Raw genomic sequence first — 21946 nt, 5'->3', positions numbered from 1 at the left:
CCATGGAAATAATTAGGAGAAATTAATTTTGGAGCAACCTACGTACAACACAAAAGTCTCATTTTTATTTTTCACATTGCACAGTAAACTATTTTTGAAATGTCTCTAACATCATCTGATAAAATGAGTCTGCATTCCCCACAGCAGCTGGTTATCCTCCCCCCATCACGTGCACTAGTAAGGAGTAGTTTCTGAATGTAGTAGATTACATAAAGGCTAAGAACTGGAGGGGTATTTACCATTTCTTTTTCTGCTTGTGTGGTTCCTTTGTTCCTTGACACTGCTAATATGACACTTGCATGTTGTGACTAGCCACCTACCACAATCCTAATATACTTTCAATGACAAATTGAACTAAACCTATCAGGAAATCAATCAGAGACGCACATTAGGGAAAGACACCTTATGTTTATCAGTTTTATTGAAGGGTTTCCAACATTTTCATTATCACACATTTCAGAAAACACATTAAAATAAAGGGTTTCAATCCAGCTGGTGCATAGCTCTATCTGTATATAGTGTAAGAAAATATTTAGAACTGCGGCAACATCTCACTTCATTCCTAGTTCTGGCTAATGAGACTGAGCTGAAAATTCATCAGTAAGCAAAGTTCTTGAATGTTGAAGAAAATATATATTATATATATATATATATACATATACAGGAAGAATTAACTTAGAAAGAATGATTAGTAATACAAACCAACCCTTGGCTCATTGAGTGAAAAAGAAATCATCATGCAAACCATCAGCAAGCAAAGGTCAGAGGTCGTTAGAGGCTCAGAAAAGGGGTTTCCCACATTGTCCCTGCAGCAGAGTCACAGTTTCCAATGATCACTTTTGTGACTATGCAACTGGGCTCATATTACTAGCTGCAACATCACAAAAATGACACTGGCAACCGCTAATTAGCTGGCAAAATAAGAATTTGTCCATTTTTAAAGTGAGCAGTGTTAGTAAATGCCATTGCACACAGCAAGAAGTGATAGCATAATAGATATATAGTTTAAGCAAAGCCCTCACATGTGATGCTAATTATCTTTTAGCTTAGCAGTCCCTCTTTATAGTGTAAATGTGCTCCCTCTGGGCTCAAGAAATATTTAATTACACATATCAGTGCATGACTAACAAGCTAGTCCAGAGCAATAATGATTGGTCTATTGTTCAAAATGAAATTAGGACTCCAGAAGCATTTAGAACTGACCAGCAGTTTCTGCAGTAGCCTCACCTCTCAGGGACTGTCTTTTGTACAGATTTTTGAGATATGTAAAATAATCTCTTTTTGGCAATTTATACCTGCGTTATGAAAGTTATGACAGATTATTCCCCAAGGTTTAATGTGTCTGCTAGATTCTAAAACACTGATACATAGCAAGAGAAATGTAAGCTTTCACTTTTCAAAGAGACTTGCAAAATTCACTTGAATAAAGATTGTAAGGTCCATATTTCCACAGACTCTGGGCAAGGTAATTTTGGGAATCCAATTTTTCTTGGTGATGAATTATAAAAAATAGAGGGTTGGTTATGTATATGCTTAATTTCATATATGTATGTGAATATATAAATATACACACATATCCATATATATATACAAACACACTGAATGCACATAGAAACATAGATTAAAGGAAATGAGAGCAGCCCCTTCCTAGCACCACCTTACTGTGAGTATGGCAGTGCTGTCAGACATTTATTCTGGGGGCTTTATGACTCAGCTGTTGTTATACAGCAGAGCTTGTACTTTAAATAGGAAGCTTCAGGTGCAAACATGTATTGTATAAATGAATGCCAAATGCATTCCCTTTTTTGTCCTTCAAAACCAGCAACATTGGATGACCAAGAAAACTGAGATTCATAGACCAGCCACTGTGCATGCCAAAATTCCTTTTCAGAAGGAATTTTACTATGCATTCAGTATTATGAGTTCATTGTACAAAATCTGCACGTAGCAAATGATTACAGTACCCTACGCTGGACTGCGAATACATATTAAATGAACACTCAGAATTCAATTAAATCTTAACAGGTTCATTCCCATACTTGCTTTAAATGGAAAGGATAGCAGCTCAGCTACTCCTCTCATCCAGTTACAATTTTGCTTTTTCAAGCTATTGCTCAACATGTCTTCAACACGGCTGTTAAACTCCTACTCAGTGTCTCCAAGCAGCACTTGATTGGAGATGCAAGATGTGACACCTAACCCTGCAGTTCACAGATGGACCTCAAGTCTTATTGACTCAAATGAGAGTTGAGGGGCTCCAAGCTTTAGATGTACAGGCTGTACAAGCCGATCAAGTGATACCAAATTTCCCACCAACTTTAAAAAGCAGAATCAGGCACTGTGTTGAACCAGTGCTGCAGCCTTGCACAGCTTAGCGAAACCCATTTAGTATTTTCACTGCAGGCAACTTCTACAATACCACAAGCAAAGGAAAATCAACTTATAAAAATCACATTAAAATCTGTATTTGAACTCAGAAGAGGGAACTTTGGAAAAAATTCAGTTACAGTTTCAACTCCATCCTGAGACTGTGCTTCCTTCCTGTGCTCCATGACTGGAGCATGTCCTTATGTTCTTACCTAGCCCCAGCTCTCAGTGACTGCTGCACTCCGTCACTTGACATGCAATGAGTGAGGTGGCTCTGCCTTGAGAATGATTGCAATACAAGACTGCTGGTGGATAAATGGTGGCATTTGGCCCTAAATTATTAAGGGTAAAATTATGCCAGCAGACAACTGTGCAACCAGGTCCTGCTTGGACATAAGCCAGCGTATCACCACAGATGCATATCTCTGCATCAGAGCTCTACGACTAACTGATAGAAACAAGATTGGACCTTATGGGCCCTGAGCCCTGTATAATCACTTTGGGGGGTTGTGGATAATACTGTAGTGCAGAGAAGAAAATGGGAGATCCCAGGGGCTGCTCATGGATTGAGAACCAACTCTTGAAACCTCCTGGAGATTCTTTTCATTAGTCATGAGCGCACTGCAGTGGATTAGTGGGTACACGCTAACGCCTACGCATGGTGTGCTGGGCATGGTTTGCAATCAAGTGAAGATTATTTCTCTCCAATATTTATCATGCACGGCTTTAATTTTTGAATTAAAATTTAGACAGACCCAGCAGACATGAAGGAAGGTGACAAGTTTTCACAGTTCTTGCCTTTGTCTGTTTGTATTTTAAAGCCACACTGACTTTCTTTAAAATCCTAGAGGGCATGCTTTGTCAACATTTTCATCTGCTTTCTCTAATTTCCCCTTTTCTTCAACCAAATAAAGTCTAGAGGCTTCACAAGCAAACACTACCATGGCAATGCCATTATTGCCAAGTGACTCCAGCGTGATTTTCTCTTTAAGTGTGCTCATACAATGCACTCTATTTGTGAGATGCCTGCAATAAGGATCATAGGAAAGCCACACAGAAGGCCTGGAATTTCCAGACGTCTAAATACTTGGAAAACAAAGAAGTACAGAAGCACTGAAGAGCTGTACAAAGGGAAGAAGGTAGCAATCTCTAAATGGGAACTGAGTGCATCTATTTGTGAGGCAATAGCAAAAATCAGTCTACTGCAGATTTTTAGGTTAGTTTATCATTGCAACATCACAGGATGAGGATGCCCTTCCAAAAGAGAATTATTAGAATTACAGATAGTTTAAGTTTAGTTCCTCAGATTTGAATTGCCTTAAATAAACTTCCATACTTTGTGCTTTACCTGCGGAAATCCAGCAGTGACCTTGTGGAAGCAGGAACTCTCTGATCATTCCAGCTGAGGAAATGGAACTGAGTCACCGTGCGGGTCTCATTTGTCTGCAGGTTCTTCAGGTAGAAGCTCCTCACCAGGAAATCCTCACACCAGATGTGCTCGGAGACAAGGTTTACCTGCACCCCAGAGAACAAATGGAGATCAGGAATTCTAGTTGCAAGCCCAACTTCAGAATTGCAGGTGTAAGATGTCTTGGATGAAGGAACTGAAGGAAATTTTATTATCAACTTGAGCATTGCTGTGAAAATAACTTTTTCTAGCAATCCGTGGTGTCAGGAAGGGGTTAGCTGCCTCTGCTGTCTCATTTTAAACATTAAAAAAATCACTGATAGTTTTAATGCCAAAGGAAAAAAGATGAAATTGAAACCTGACATTGTACAAATGCAAAAGGCACTGCCTAAAAACACACCAGACTTCCAGATGCTGTGCACACAGAAATGCCCACCATCCATTGCTCAGCCCACACAGAGTGGTCTTAGAAATCTCACAGTGGAATCCATGTGAGAAATCAGAAGTCAGATTTTCAGCTATGTAGAAAAATAGGCATAAAAACGGAACTTATTTTCAGAGTTGGTCTTTTCAGAAAGGAAGCTTTTTCACTTGTTAGTTTAAATAGCAATAGTTCTTGATATTTTCCTAGTTGTATTTGGCATTATGGTGTTATTTTCTCTCTCTGCTCAGTGAGACAGCTGGAAAAACATGACAGCCATTGTCAAGGCTACACTTCAACAAAACTGATGACACAGTATTTTGGGCTAGCAATGTATAGCAGAAAATAAAAACGTGTATTTAGTGTTGTGACTGAGGCAAATGGTAAAAATAGACAGCATTAATTACGAAAGCTATATGGAAGCTTTTCTACAAACATATACATATGGCTTTCCTAAGGCACAATCCACCAGTTCTAAAATTACTATTAGTCCTATAAAATATAAAAATACACTTCTGTATATCAACCACTTACAAGACTGTGTTAAAGATGAAATCACTGCCCTTGTTTCCCTGTAAGACTCAGTTCATGACGTTATGAGGTGCAAGCCTCAAGGCAATTAAAACCACCCAAATTTTTGGCCAATCTATGACTACTTGGAAGACACACTGAGGCTATTTAAGATGTACAGGACAGACCAGGTGAGACAGCATTTTGCCCTGTATGAAATGAAGCCATGCTCTTCTCGCCCTGCTTACACCCAGTGCTTTGTTTCAGTACCTCGTAGATGTGGTAGAGGTTTGACCCTTCGTCAGGCCAGTAGTGGTAGCACTGCTTGACTCCGCTTTCCGTGAGGGGTGTCAGCATGACAATAACGACACAGCCGTTCTCCCAGACCATCTGCAGACAAAGAAAGACACCATAGCCACACTGTGACTGCCTAATTACTGCGTGACATGTATAATTACTGCACTCAGACACACAATCAAAATTTATTCCATTCACAGGAAATTTATTTCATTTTCATTAGACACTTTTACTCTGCAGCTGCTTTCAAATCCCTGAATAAACTGGCACCATATTTTGCAGGCATCCATGAAATATTAAAGAATTTCCAGTGATTTCAATTCACGTCTTCTGTAAAACCTCTCCTTGTTCCTGGTACTGTGTTCAAATGCTTTTCTACCAAACTTTTAGATCCACAAAGGAAGCACTGAACAATGCTTGCAAAACACTCAGCTCCTTGGTGCTTGATACTGAATACCCAAGGAGCACAGATATGCCATTAGCAGTGCTTTGACCTGCTATAGAAGTCGCATTTGCTGAAACCCGTGTGTGTTCTCATCCCTGATTCCTTTCAGTTTCTCGCACAGTCAAAGCTACAGAACTGCCGCATTGCTGAAAGTGGCATAAAAGTTGCATCTCAACAGTAACAGGGAAATAAGTAAAGGGCAAAGGGAAGAAATAAACTGACCAAACCTCTTCTTCCAGGAACACTTCAGATGGAGAAATCACCCTTTCACACAATTAGAAAAGAATCATTGCAAATGTGCAATACTTTCTTCTTCCTTCCTTCATGTTTCAGTTTCTTTCTGCTCCCTCCTTCCTTCTTTTATTACTTTTTTCTATCTTTTTCTTTCTCTTTTCCTAACCCTTCTCTTCTTATATTTCTTCTTCTTTTTTTTTGTAATCCTGGCAATCTGAGGGAAGTCCGACCCATGCTGCAGACTGTGCCCCCTTGGAGCACAGGTACAGCATGAACGAAGGGGAGCTGTATCTTCCCCATCAGCATGAGCTCTCAATAATTCAGACTGGCCACAGAGCAGAGCACAGGAATCTCAGCCGAAGGATTTGCGGCTGCCTCACACCAACAGCAGAACAAGATGAGATGCTCTGGTCTGGCGCATCTCTGTTCCAAACACAGCCCATGGCTGAACAAAAAGGCTCCTATGAATTAATACCAAGCAGCATAATCACTAAAAACTGTTATTATTACGCTGTACATTGATGTTATATTTGCATACAACTTTCATTGTCTTTTTGCTCGCATATGAAATTACTGAATGAAGAGTAAACGGCTCTTTTTGTGAAGGGTTATGTTTATTTCACAGAAATATTTATAAGCGACTGTATTGACATGTAAATTTTGTAAACAAAAAAGGCCTTTGTCTAAACTGAGCAAGGATGAGATGATACATTCAATTCAAGGATTATTTTTTTTTAATTACATATCAAATAAAAAGGTTTCCCATTCATGGATAATGATGTTTTCTTCTCTTTTAAGAACAGCTTGAATATATAGAAACAAATAACATTTTTTCTTGCTTATTTTTCTTTCCCCCATTTTGTAACATAATAGAAACAACTTTTAAAAACAGCTTAGAATTATTTAGAGAAATTGATGTAGGCTTTGCACAGAATGGACTTATTTGTAATTTTGGACAGAAGCAAAGGAAAAAAAGACTGCAGTTGAATACAAGGAATAAAAATAATCTTAATTCTCTTTTTCTCCCCCGTGAAGAGATTTTAAAAAAACAAAATATCCATAATCCATCCACCCACCCTCCTGCTAAAAATTGACAGCACTGCAAGAAGAGCAAAATACTTTAAACTGATAGATAACTTATTTTATAGACTGATGTGGATTCAGCATTTATATCTTGTCTCTGCGTTCCTTTTGGGACACAGCTGGCAACTTTCTCTGCATGTAAGGAAAACAATACAGATTTCATTCATTCTGTTGTAGTTTCACCTTTTTTTTTTGAGTCAGCAATCAGATTACTATCAGAATTCAAAACATGTATCTTACTTTAAAACTAGACCCACTAAATCAGTACTTTCATCACATAACAATTTAATGTGCCTCTAGAAGGTATAGAAGCTCATTGAAGCCATTACGAAAATGAGGAGAAACACAGTTTTTATGAGTGTAATAAAAATACAATGATCTAGACCATAAACTAATCATCGAGCACTCTGCTTGTGCCACCCAAGTGTAACATTATAAAAGCCCACTCGTTTAGAGAGGAATCCTTACAGTTTGGCAGCCCCGTTCATTGGTTCAAAGACACAGCATTTCATTAGACAGGGGCTGTCTGCATCTCCGAAGATTTCATTAAGCATAAATCCAAATGAAAGTTAATTTAAACAAACAATTTGAAAGTTACTCTGGAGTATAATATTTCTTTTCAGTCATAGAGAGAAAATGTCAAAGTCAAATCTACTAAATCAAGAAGGTAACGCAATCTATTGGCAACATGCCTGCTTCAAGCAATTGTCAGTTCATCTCCTTTGCAAACCATTGAGATGGGATATTCAGCAAGACTCACAGGCTGCGACTTGAGCACAACGGCTCTTTTTTTTTCTCCTTAATAACTTAAATATTAGAACATTTGGCTGTTACCCAGATTGCTTTCCAAATGAAGCAGAAGAGGGATGAGTAAAAAGCTGTTCACAGAGTTTCATACAGTCCATTGTCCCATCTGTAAGTCGGTAGAGGATTCAGGAACAGCTCCCACCACCCAGCACTCAGCTGTGCTTTAGAGAGTGTGGATATGGCCATGTGCTAGAAAGTGGCCCCAGTGACTGCCTCTGCAATGACAGGCAGGTAGCATAGCCTTAGGCTATACAGTGCTCCACAAGCTCTAGGAAGCGCCTTTGGCTACCAAATGAACATTTCAACTGGATCTAGAGAAGGAAGGATGTTCCACTGCAAATTCACAATAATTTACATAGTTCTGAACTTTGTATTATTGCATAGCATACAGGAAGCCACTGCATGCAATATAAGAATAGAGTGAATGTAGGGTTCTCAGAGCAGGAGCTTTTCTTTTTAGGTATCTGTGCGGAGCCTCACAAAATTAAGTCTTAGACTCTAAGTGTTAATTACTGTTAGGCAAAGAACCATATAAAACCAAATGCTAGATCACTTTGCACAGGTAGTTTCATGTTTGTAATTTACAGTAATATTTGGAGGAGAAGAAATGAATAGAGATTTCCAAACAGAAAAGATAAAGTCTGAGTTACATAGAGGAGCTCACCACAGAGTTTTAACACAAACACTTCACTGAAAAGGAAAGACTGATTAATTTTGTGTGACGTGTCTACCTTCGACCTACATGCTATGTTAAGTATCTCTAACGAGCTTCTGCTGTACATATCATTCTCAAAGCATTTCTCAGACAAGAAAAATGGCATCCCTTTCCATTTATTGCAAAATAAAGGCTGAATCCTGCAGCCCAAAGATGAGCAGTGAGTGCGTTTGACATCTGCGGGATTCCCTGTTGATGAAACCTACCATGTGTAGAGAACCCACACTGTGGCTATTGAGTGTGCCAGTCCCACAAGAAGGACTTCTGCATTGGGAGGAATTAACTTTAGTGTAAATTACTTGCAAAGGAGGACAGAACTGCTTTTTTAAAGAAGCCACAAATAGGAGAATCACTGCTACAGCAACCATAAATCTAATAAAACACCGTCTTTTGGAAGCTAGTAAGTATATTTTAAAACCGTGTTCTTTACTGGCTTGTAAATTAGATGGCTAATATGAATTATGAATTCCTTATATATATATATATATATATTTAGAAACTTAATCACTTTGAAGCTTCAATTTACAGTGAGAGATCCAACCCAAATCCTCTTTTTAGCCATTCTCTTCTTTATTTTAGTGATGGGGAAATGACAAGATACATGCTTGCATTCAGACACCGTTCTTTTGACTAGAACTAGTGAAAAAGGCTCTACAATGTGTTTATTTAAAAGTAGAAAATAACTGGGATGATCAACTAAATCCAGTCTGTTAATTAAAAATTACATTTTAACCACAACAGCAGCATTTTGAAAGAGATCTTCAGAATCAGACTCTTAACTCCCCAAATAGTTGGAAACTGCAGCTGTTTGGATAAGCAAGCAAACAAAAGCCAAATAATTTTTAATGATGATCAGAAATTAATATGGATAAAAACAATTCCTAAAACAACAACAAAGTAAGGTACTAAACCTTACATGATTAGAATATACACCCAATGCACATCTCCACTGTGATTTCTTTCAGGTTCTCCACTAGAAATAGGAAATGTGTTGAATAGAAGGAGCTGTAAAACAATATTTTATGGAATATTTTAAAACCAAGGCCCGTTTTTTTAAATGGATTTGAGAGAAAAGGGAGGGGGCTTTTAACTGCAAAAATATTTGGGGGCACTTGGAATTTTGGTTTTGTGCCACTCAAAATCAAACTTTTTGCAAAACGTTTTGGTTGTCAGTGGCATCCTTTGGATATGAAGAAGGGTCAAATCTGACAAAGTCAGTGTGTCCATTTACAAATCCATAGGTGTGCCAAACAGCTCAGTAGATCTGTAGTTTTAACAACTAGCTATCAGTAATCATCTACGTTTAATTAAAAATTGCAGTTTCAAAGGCATTTTAAAACATGAAGTGAATTCAAACTGCTCCATACATCACATGCACTACATCTGTGCAACACTTCTTTGGAAACCATTGAGGAGGGCAAACTCAAGATGGCTGCATGTGTTGCAGTAACTTCTGCTGCACCCAAGAAACATGAACTACTCTTCTTCATGGGAGACTGATAACTCAAGCCTTATGAATAAATTATTTAAATATTTCAGTCCTTCCTTTATTATTGCAGTGCTGACAAAACCACTCTAAAGAGGGACAGTCCCACCAAGACTGCCAGAAATTAACTCTTCACTTCAGCATTTGAGATATGGAATATAAAAATTAAAGGGACAGAATTTATACAAGGACCACTTCTAGGTACCTCCTCTGACCTGAGCCATAATTAGAAGTGAGCGTGGTAAGCACACACTCCTGTACTGAACGCTTATGGAATTCCTAATGCTGTATTTTATTTCACGTTGCTTGATAAGTTACTAGAGCTCTAGGGGCTACTGTTCTGTGCCTCTCTCTCCCTTGCTGTTTTTCTTTTATTAAATTAAAACATGCATATTTTACACATTGAATTACTCTGTGTCTTTTCATCTGCTCTTCTTTCTGAAGGTGAAAACTGATTAGACATGCAGAAAGTCCCTTCCCAGGCAAGGAAAATAAAACTTTGGAGCCAAAACAGCTTGAAAGCACCACATTCTGCACAGAACAAAATACCAAAAAATAATTTAGTCTCTAAATTAATTTCAGCACTCAAAATGCATGCTGAACTGGGGGTATGTAAACCAGCAATTAGATCAGGAGAGGGTCTGCTGTAGCTGTGCTTACTCAACCCACGGGCCTGAAAGATGGATTTTGCATCCATCTTTGATGAGGAGACTCATTAAGTTACAGACACATGGACTTCTGTCCATAGGGATTTTCCCTTGGAGATCCTGATGACTAATCCTTTTTGCATGGGAAACAACCAACAGACAATTCAAAGATTATGTTCTGAACGTGCTGGTATGATCTGTGAGGAAAATGACTGTCAAATTTTGAACCATCTGACAATATACTCTTAAATATGGATAGAGACTTTTACTATAAAAGTAATTTTAGATTAAGAAATACAGACTGGGGGCAATGAAAAGCAAATGGCATGTGAACTCCATGGGCTCAAATCAGGGCTTTGGTCTTGGGACTCTTTTTGCACCTTACAATTAATAGTCATGCAATAAAAAAAGAAAATAATCAAAGGAGCAGCTGTATGCCCCAACCACAGGAGCATAAACCTCTGTTCCAGCCAGTAGTAGTTACTTGTCTTTAAAAAGAAGTGTGAAATCTCAATTTTAAGAATATTTCATGTATTAGCAAATAGTAAAGATGCAGTAATGAAAAGCATGGGTTTGATTCAGAACATGTAGGCAAAAGTTCTTATTTCTTCCTGGAAGGATATCCTAACCTGAAAGGGTCAACACCTGCATTCTGTCCTGGATCTGTGACAGACCCAGAGCTGTTCATGTGTGATACCGTCATTGCCAGATCTCCAGGAATAAGGGTCTGGGTGAACTATCTAGCCTGAGCTATGCACCTCTTCAGGTAAAAGACTGGGAATTTCCTGGGCCAGACTACAAGTGCTGACTTTATTCAATTTCATGGCTTACCATTGTAGGTGCTTTTAACTTTATTGCTTCTCTGCAAAATTAAGGAAGTCATATTTCTCTATTCCTTTCCCAGAGGTATATGGTGTTCATATACTTTGCTGATTATATTGGCCATGGATATGGTCATGGATATGGGAAATCGCAAAAAGACAGCAAATACTTATGTAAATACTTATGTAAATAAGTATTGTATCTGATTTGACTTTGCAAGGAAACAAAGAGGTATACAGTAGGCAGTTTGGCAGAGACTGCCTCATTCCTCTCACTATTTCACCTACTACAGTAAAACAGAATTAAAAAGAAATGCCCTTCTCCAAAAAGGAGACACAGTGAGGCACATTGTGGGATACTAACAATTCTAAAAGGAGAATAAGACTGTATTTTCCAGAATAGAAAAGATTATTGCCTCCTACAGCAATCTCCTTTTGGAGGCAATGAACTTTAGCAGACATGCAATTTATAGAACTGGTGTAATTAAGCACATTTTTTTTTTCCAGTCAGCTTGAAATATCCAAACTCCTAGGACAGTTTATTGCATATTATCCCTGGTCTTAGAATACCTTAAAAGTTAAGGCATGTACTTCATGTCAAATACTTCATGGAATTATAACCCAGCACATACGGAAAATAATAAAATTTTATGCCTCCAGAATTATTCACAACATGGAACTCCTGCTGCGAAAACTTGTTATAGATCAGAAATGTTCTACATCCTCTTTCTTTTGAATTATGTTCAAAGAGATGTTGAATTTTAATAGTGCTACGTGAAAGAGCTGAGTGAAATCTCACTGAAGCTGCTGGACAAAATCATCACCTTCCATTCAAGATAAATGCAAGAAACAAGCAAACTCTTTTAAGTAGCTTGATAAGTGAAATTACAGAAGTTATCATCAAAAACAAATGAAACATGAAGCATATAGACCCATGAGTTTTTCCTGAAACTGATATGCTTAATGTAGAGAGAGAGAGGCACTAATAAAGGCAAGATGATTAATCAAGATAAGATGCAAAAACATGTAAAAGGAATAAAGAAAGCATCAGCACAGCCGACAAAATAGCACTGTGATCCTGGTAGAAGAAAAGCTGTAAGAAAGGTTGGGGGCAAAACACTTGGTGGATGAGGTTTGGGAAAAAAAGAATTTATTACCTGTTATTTGATTCTGCCTCTGTTTATTTCTGTTCAAAAAAATAAAATTCTGTACTTCCTTTGTAAATAAAATGGAACTGTGTCAAAAGCAATGCCCTGTCCTGATGATGAATTCTCTTTCCAGCTGAGAGGAAAAAAACACACAGACCTGGCAAATTGCTTAAGCACTCAGGTAAAAATGGATTAAAACCGTGTGAGAAGAGTCATCCAGTCTTCAAGAAAGGGAATTGTGAGGTGGAATTCCCACTGAAGCAAAACAGAATCAATGAATGAGGTATATCTCAGAAATAGTAATTGGTAAAAAGAGATGAAAACAAGACCAGATGAAATTAAAAGAAGGCCTAAATCAGCTGGAGGCTTTTCAAAATTAATTAAGTAGTGGCTGGAAAATTTCCAGAACAGTCTAAGAGATGACATGCAGGCAGAGATGAAATCTCTGCTTGAGCTGCAAACACAGGGAATCCAGACAGATTAGGAAGCCCTGTGGCAAAACAGATCAATGAGGTGACTGACAACACATCTGCTGCAGGCTAGAAAGTTTTCAAAGAAAAAGGTAAACCAGGGAAGCTGGAACTAACTTGGGGCTTGCTGGCTGACAGGAGTTATGGTAAGGATATAAGGAGCTGGAGAAGTAGACTGGAGGGAAGTCTGATGCCTGGAAGTGGATTTGCATCATCAGAAAAGCCACAGTAAGACATTTTTTTTAGCATTATTCTTTTTATGACCTGAAGTTGATTTGAAAAATATTTGAAAATAACCCACATATGGGTGTGTGGGGTATCTACAGCTTAAAGACTGCTTCTCTGAAAGAAAAACTTCCAGTAAGCAAATCTCTCTCTGCTTGACATTAAAATCCAAATGAACAGAAACACGTACAGAAAGTGCTACATCTAATCAGCAGCTCTAGTGGCCCAAGTGAGATGGTACTGAAGAACAATACTTGCTCTTCTTTCTCATCTTACAAAAAATAATATTAAAAAAAAATAGTGAGAAGATGGAAACTAGTCGCCTTTCAGCCTCATAGGGTACTAGGCCTGGATCTGCTCATCAGTGCTAAACAAGATAAGCTTGGATAAAGCCACATCAGTGATTAATAAAAACTGAATAAATTAAATAAATCTTTGCATACACTGGGAAAGAGAAGACACTGAACTGACCATGATCCCTGTTCAGATCTGGTCAGTGTGAAAAGAGTAAATAGGAGTTTGACCACTGTGTGTCTAACAGCACTTGCATGAAAATACTGGGCACAGGATCAACGTACCTGGTTTTAGAAGGCCTGACAATAGAACCAGTAATAGTTATCCAAAACTATATAATCAATTTGGTATTAAACAGAGATAATGAATGTGAGTGACCACATGATAACACAGAAAACACAGAGATGCACAAGAGCAAGCACTGCAGATCAGTGTTGGAGCTAAGGAACTGGGTTCCTTAGATTCCTGAGATTCAGCAGTATCTACAACTTCATCCCTCTGCCAACATGCTTTTGGTCCATCAGACCACCAGAATGTTGGTCTAATGTAAAATCCACAAAACAAGTACAATGCCTGACTGGTAGAAGAATTCAATCCAGGTTTAAGAGAAACTAAGTTTAGAAACTGAGTGTCTGGAATTAAGCATTGAACCTAATTAAGACAGGTCAGGAGCAGTCTGGGTTTCATGATGGATATTAGTTGTGCTGTAAATGCCAAGAAATTGTTATACAATTTCAAGTTAAACAAATATTTGTAGACAAGTGTTTTCCTGAAAGCAGCTTGAACTGCTTAAAGGAGTGGAAACAATTACACTGGCTTCTTGCTGGGGTAGCCTGACAGCCAAGGAAAAGTGGAGTGGCTGGTTCTCACTGTGCAAATAGGATTTTAGCCTCTGTCTGCAAAAAGAGGAAGCAATAGATGAAGTAAATACTGGCAATGAAAGCAATGCCAAGCTTCAAGATTCTCTGTTGGAATTGGTAAAGCATGGCGTTGTGCATTTAGACAAGGAGAAGGTGAATGATCCCTGGTCTCTCTACTGTGGAACTGGTCACTGTCATAACCATCAGTTGGTTATGTGTGGTTAAAACTGCTCCACTGAGCATGCAGAAAGTGAAAAAGCAGCTCAGCTTGGCATCAGCTGACTTGAGTGGAGGAGGGAGAGGGAGGAGAACCACTGAGAAGATGTAACAGAAATGAATAATTGAACCTTTAAACAATCCCTGGTGGCAGCACCACCATCTGAATAAACTACAGAAAACCGTATTCAAGTAAACATGAAAGGATTATGCCCTGCAAGGAGTTAACACTCTGTTCTCCATGGCAAGTTTCCCTTACTTTACTTAATATAGCTACTGTTAGGTGAAAAATGAATGCAATCTCAGCTCCTGCTTCTGGACATGAAGGACAGGAAGTTCAAGCAATGGCTTTTTACTTTTGCAATGGACTTATTGCACTTCAGCGGCTATGGCTACAACACTATGCAAGGGGTTAGTCTCTCCTAGTTTGTTTATCACACCTGGTTAATAGCTTGGGCCAGGTAATAAAGCTTGGGACAAACTAGAATGTGACTTACAAAATATCTCCTTTACACAACATTGATATGATTAATTCTGATTTCTGTGTCAGCTGCAATGCTTTTATACAAATTGTTCTTTGAACATCTCCTTTAAAATTGAGGACATCATGTTTCTCAATAGTAAAAACAAAGCAACAGGTAAAAATATACAAAATATAAATATACAAATGTGAAAGAAAAATGCAATTGCAAGAGATCTTAAAATAGGTCTGCAGAATAGCTAACATGGTATTTGATTTTGTTTCTTTACTTAAGATGCTCATTATCAGGTAGGATGCCTGATACAAGGAATGCTCTCACTAAAGAAAAAAATATCAGCCTTCTCAACTGTTCCTAATTACCAAACACTGAAGGCAAAAATCACAATTTACTTGAAAATTTAATCCAGAACAGCAGCTCAACTCACTTCAAGCAGAATGCATTTGTTCTGCACTTCTAAAAACAAGGCCCAAAATATCTCAGGTTGAGCATTTAAATATCCAGACACTCCAAGTCAAACAAATGTTCTGAAAACTTCCTGATTGCTCTTCTATTTGAGAAACAGTAGGGAACTGTGCTATGAAAAGCATATAGCATTCTCTTTAGTAGGGTCCCATTGATACTTATAATCATAGACCTATTGGTGCGGACAAAGAAAGAAGGTGATTTCAACTCAATGGAAGCTCCTAAACCACAACAGCTTTTCTGAAATACATACTTCATTTCTCTTCGAAGCAATATAAAATAAAAAAATATGCTCGTGTTGATAATAAGCCCAGATCAGTTTAAGACTTTCTCCTTCATCAGCTTCCATAAACTTTCATGCAAACTTCTGTGCTTTCAAAGGAGTACATACAGCATGTAATGGAGGCACTTAGCCTGGCCATATGTGTATGCCCGCAGCGGAGAGCTGCGCAAGCACTTGAAAATGCTACATGCAAAGTAACTCCTATTTGTACACTGGTAACTACTGTTTATAGTCCAGCAGAAAAGGTATGGACCTATTTTACTTCATGTAGCAGGATATTAACTCAGCATTCAGCTACCTGTGGTAGGGCAAATACACAAGCACTTGAGCATTTTGGAGAACTGGGGTTTGCAAGAAATAGATTTTGGTGCAAAAATTCACAACACAGTGTGCTGGGTCCTTTTTGATCTGGAGAATGAGACTGAATTGTAACTATGCCCTTAAGAAGGTCAAGAACTCTGAAAGTCACTCAATCCTTGACAACAGTTTAGTGATATGTTTTTCCATATCGTTTCTAGATCAACTCTTCCTTAGAAGGGATTCTCACATTCATAAATGGTTTTAATATCCACACACTAGATTTGAAGGAGTTATTTCAGCTATGGTTTTTGCAACTATTGTAACTCAAGCACAACAGATTTTACACTCCCTGCATTTCGAGAATGCAAGAAAACATTTGACTTGCAATATGAAATCAGCTTTCAAAGAGGTGCTTAACTTACCTGCCAGAAGTCAGCAACAGTAGCAGGGAGAGGGCCCTGGGTGGCAATAAATGCTGGGTTTCGGGGGTCGTGGTCCATCTGAAATAAGGAAAGAGAATACAGACTGGATTTAGTTGAAGGAAAATCCCTTGCTGTGTTACAGACAGGAAATATGCTGGGGCACTAACAAGGGTCTTCCTAAAGGCCTGCTATGTCACTCCATCCTTCACTGGCAAGCAAAGAATTTTATTTCTATTTATATGCCCAGAGGAGACCTTTTTCCATGAAAGACTGATGCTACCACATGAATATCAGCACGCCTGATGAGCAATGTCCTAGGTCTTCAATACGCAGAATAAGATCATTTTATGGTGGCTGTCAAAGGCATTTATTTGAGATCAGTGCTGTGGTTTCATAGCAACCTAGAAGCCATCTGAAACATTTTTCTACACTGAGTGTTAAGAACTCTCCAAACATCTAAAAATGTTCTTCATTTCCACTATGTCAGTCAAGGGCTCGTGTAACTCAAAAAAAAGCAAAAATGGGGAACAAATTCAGTTTCTGGCTTTTTCTGGTTAGATGAGCTGTCTAAATGCATGGATTTGCCCTCAACAGAAGAAGATCTGCCTAAAGACCTTAATTATAACATTTAATTCAAGGAGCAGAAAATTCACTGAGCAGAAAAAATAAAGAATCTAAGAAACAAAGCCGTGAAGAGTAAATAGGATTAGTGTGTTACAATGAATGTTTTCTAACTGATGGGTGGTGGTTTTTTTTACTTCTAAATCACAGGAACCATTCTTCTGAAAAAGAAGATCTGCTGATGGGAATACAAAACAAGCAAACTCATTCCGACTCTGAACTAGGCAAGACAAAACTTTGAACATAAAGAAAAAAGACACTGAAAATGGCAAAGAGTTAACTTATACCCATGTAGCTGAAGGCAAAATTTGTCTCAATGCATGATTCTGTTCTATAAGTAAAGATCTGAATAAGAATGAATGTGAGTCACATTTGCATTAACAGGCATCTCCTGAATTTATTCATAGCCTATCAAAATGTTCAGTGATGGTACATGTCAGCATAAAAGAAGGCACCTCATAATTATATGCAACATAAAAGAGGGAAGAACCATAAAAGAACAGATGTAAGTTATTCTAACAGAACAACAATATGATGAATGTTGCAAAAAAGAAGAGAATCCTTTAATGCTTCTAATTTTCTGATGTATAATTAAACCAGACTTGATATTAAAATTCTCCATGACAACACAACACAGGTAAAACGAAGCCACTGAACAAAAGCTTACTTCTAATTCACCACCCATGGTTATCAGAAACCTTGACCAGAGTGTCTATAATACCATCATTTTATTCTGAGCTTCACCGAGATGCTTCTCTGATCAGCAAACAGCTCTTCACAACAAGCAATTGCTGAGACAAATTCAGCCTTGCCTCTTGACAAAAGCAATTTTGATAGCAGGACATTTACTACTGGGTATTTTGAGATTGGTGGAAAATAACTTTCTTCAGAAAGCAGTATTAGTAGAAGAAACTTACAAACCATTTCAAACTGGGTACTTTTTTGTGTGCTTTGCTTTCTGTTACATTTGAGACCCTGAATTGAACACTGAAAACAGCAACGGATGTGATTAAGCAGAGGCAGGCCTAAAGGTTATTTCTCTCTATGGGCAGCCTGGTCTTGTATTAAATGTGGAAGCTGGCAACCCTGCCTGCAGCGAGGGCATTGGAGCTTGATGATCCTTGAGGTCCCTCCCAACCCAAGCCATTCTATGTAATGGTAACTCTACAGCTAAATAATTTGTTTTGTTTTGTTTTGAATCCCACAGAGATCCATAGGACTTAATCATGTACTTAAATGTTTTCCTACTGCATAACTAAAATCTTAGCTTAGAAAAATTAACCTGCACCAACAAGGATGTACTACTCCCCATGGAAACTCCTGAGAGCTGCTTGCATGCACTTGAAGATGATGCTGCCTGTCTACTTGTGGGTTCAAGAGCCCGACTTGGAAATATAAGCAATGGTGAACACATGAAACTTTATAAAGATAATAGTTTAATTTGTCCTTAAAGCAAACTCATTAGTACGTAGACATGCCAGAAAACAAAGGCAGAAGAAAACAAGGATGATGCAAATAGTGCTGTCATGGAGGAAATACTTGTCAACATTCAGCTGGTTAACTCAGAAATAGGACAATCGTGGCATTTCAGCATAAATCAACCTCTCTCACAAAGGTGCTGTTGGAACACAGCAAACATTACAATAAGCACAGAGTAGTGAAGTGTATCAGCAGTTTAGCAATAATTCAAAAGACAATTACAATTATTACATTCCAAGCACATTGTGTTGCGCAGAAAACAATTATGAGCAGAAACTCTTCTTGCTTGGAGCAAATAGAAGACAGCAAAAAGCCCCATCACACTATTAAATGATCTTTAACTGAATAAAAATGAAAGGAAAGATTAAACTAATTAAATTAAATTCCTGGTTTCATCAATTTTCTATTTTATGGACTCCTAAGGCCACATATTTTGAGCCAAATGCAACCAATCACTATTCTGGTCATTCGGTTTTAATGTGACTAGGTGACTATAAGGGACAGTTCTTCAATGTTTTTGTTGTGGTCTTTTTAATTGTCTCAGGGTCACCAAGGGCATCTTAATATATCAAAGTTAACAGAAATTTGAATAGAGAAATAATAGGAAGCAACAGGTTTTAAATTAACTAACCAAAGATCAAGTAAAAGGCCTTTTTTCAGGCAAGGATCCCTCAGATTTCTCACATCACAAAATAAAGCAGAAATTGTATTCAAGAATAGGGAACAGAAAGCTTCATACTATCAAGTATTATGAAAGTGAAAATCAATTGCTTGCTAGTATTTTACTTAGGAAAAGCCTTCACAAATCATTTGAACAGTAATGGTTCAAAAAAAGCAAGATTTTTCCCTTTATGTTCCCATCAAAGCACAACATTCGCATGACTTGCATCAAAATTGGTGGAACAGCCTTTTTTCAAAAGAAAAAAAGGTGCAATTATTACAACAGTTATGCCGTGGTAGAAATCACATTTTCTGATGTAATACTACAGAGGCAAATCTGGTGATAACGTTTCAGCATGGGATTCCATGTCACTGTATTAAGGAAAAAAGGAATCAAGGAACAAATACTATAACGGGCCATATTAACTGCGGTCTTTCGGTCACTACCAAAAGCAAACAGGATCAGCATTCATGTTTATTGCTAGAAGACAAGTGCCACAGGAAGCAGTCCCTAACTATTAGACACATTAGTGGCATATCGATGCTTTGCCACAGTAATTTGTTTCTTTCTTATTAAAGTTGGTTTACTGTACCTCAGAGTAGAAAATGTAAACTGACTTTACTAGTGACTAAAAACAACTTATTTCACTTTTCATACAAGGGCTCCACTATCCAGTTGTTCCATTTCTCTGAAGAATTCTGTATTTTTGTGAGTTAGAAATCCTACGGCTGCATGATTTCACTGATAATGCTGATGAAGTACAACAATATCAATACATACTGGGAGAAAATCCTCAAACCTATTGTGTTCAACAGCAGTACATATAGATCCATGTGAAGCAGTCTTCATAAAACTGGAAACTGAAGTAAAAGCAAAGCTGTTAACAGGCATTGATGGCCATTTTAAACTCTCATGTACATCATACATTGATTCATTCCTGCCCTGTACCTTCTACCTCAGATTCTCAGATCCTTAATTTCCGCACACTAAAATGCTGGGTGTGATGTGCTCTCAGCCACACCATATTCACCTTGACCTAAATCTAAGCTGAAATATTTCTATATCATATAAGATCAGAATGAGATTCAGTGGAGACTAAATATGATGGAAAGAAAGTTGAACTTTGATTAATGCCTTAAAAAATTGAATGAATTTGAGGTACTGGATAGTTTCACATTCAATGAGCTTATATTGTCCAAATAATGTATGTCTCTTCATCTATTTACAGCACCCTGTGAGGCATAAATAGTCTATAAAAGGGAAAAACAAACAACAAAGTGAATCCAGCAAATGCTTTTGAACTTTGCAATCACTTAAACTTCAGCATAAAACAAAAGAAGGTAGACTAGGCCTCACCTTCATGTTTGGATTAAAATTTAAAACAAATTTTCCATCCCTCTTTTAAAACCCCTAATGGAATGAAAGAAGTAAATCTGGCTGTGAATGCCATTATGAATTTCAGAGCCTATTCTTGGTGATGAAATTTGTATGCTGTGTTTGAACAAACTGTCACGTTAATGACATTCCTCAGTCTGGTGTCTTCAGTAATAAGCAAACTGAGTTTTTAAATGTAGTTGATGGGATTTTTTTCTCTCCCAGACACCCTATGAGGAAAAACAGAATTCCCATTTACTTTCATGACCTCTGATTTAAAAGCAAAGATTGCACATTATTTACCACTGGATGATTTTCCCGAAATTTAATGAGGACTAAGTACAAATATGACAGATGTAATTATCACAGTTTTATTCTGCACAGTCAGGGTCTCCTTGTGCTGTAATTGCAAGCCTTTCATTCGGCAGCCAATAGCAGAGTTATTATCATAGCACTTTATTTTGTTCCAGAGAGGAGGGAAACAGATTTCTTCCCCACTTTTACCCTGCAAATTCTCCCAAGGATTCATTTTTCCTGGCCTGGCACTATGTGGAAATTAAATGGCTACAGAAAAAAACAGGACTAAATCCCCGCTGGTTCTCCTCACCTTCTTCCAGGTATACTGAGGCCATCAATCTAACCCCAGTTTTCACATCCTGCTAAAGGGAAAGCTCCTCTTGAGGGGGCAGCACTTTTTAAAAGGAAGGAAGATGTGGGCAGGTGGCCAGCTCATTGTCTAGCAAACAAGATTTTTTTACTGTGTTCTGTTGCACTCATTTAGACTTAAGGTAAGGTTGAGTGATCCCCAGCTGGAGGCTGAACCACTGACCCAGAAGCTGGAGATACCCAGCAACATGTACATGACTGGAAGTCTCCCTGCCCAAAGCTCAAATATAATGACTTTATTCTGCACTTTTCCTCTGTCAGACAGCTCACAAACACTGGGAGGAGAAATTCTCTTGCAGTGTAGAGCCTCTGCTATTAGCACCCATCTTGCAGTTCACGATGCTCTCCCAACCCAAGCGTTGGGAGGTACGAGTATACCAGTAACATCACAGTATTGACATGGTAATTACTGATGTTATTTAAGTAGAAAGGCAATGTTCTGGAGGAAAGAAACAGCAGAACATTTGGAGTATGAATAAAAGTAGACTTGTTTTTACTCCAAATCCACTAAGAGAAAATATCTCAAACAAACAGTAGTAGTAATAGCAAGTGTGACCTGCTCACAGTGCAGAAAATACTACAGGATCAAGGGCCTGACAGAACATTTTGGTAGGCTTCTGAGGTGATGAGGAGCACTGAAGGTCCCCATCACTTCTATATTCTACCTCACTATACAGAAGCAATTCCAGGTTGACAAGAAATTTACTGTAACCTTAGGATATCTCATTCCTCCTGAAATAAA

At 38.0% G+C, this 21946-nt stretch overlaps 1 protein-coding gene across 4 annotated transcripts in view; it reads right to left on the bottom strand.

The window, feature by feature from the left end:
* Positions 1-21946, bottom strand: part of PTPRN2 (protein tyrosine phosphatase receptor type N2) — a 608667-nt gene that overhangs the window by 27842 nt on the left and 558879 nt on the right. For all 4 annotated transcript variants that reach the window (XM_032442979.2, XM_015852813.3, XM_032442980.2 and 1 more), the window contains exons 17-19: positions 16404-16481; positions 4977-5096; positions 3716-3882 (exon numbers count right to left, since the gene is read on the bottom strand). In XM_032442979.2, coding sequence (XP_032298870.1) covers positions 3716-3882; positions 4977-5096; positions 16404-16481 — 365 coding nt within the window. The remainder of the gene's footprint in view (positions 1-3715; positions 3883-4976; positions 5097-16403; positions 16482-21946) is intronic.

This window comes from Coturnix japonica, chromosome 2, assembly GCF_054131305.1.
Source record: "Coturnix japonica strain WE chromosome 2, WE-NBRP24, whole genome shotgun sequence".
Lineage (NCBI taxonomy): Eukaryota > Metazoa > Chordata > Aves > Galliformes > Phasianidae > Coturnix > Coturnix japonica.
This window is presented reverse-complemented; position numbering and strand designations above follow the sequence as displayed.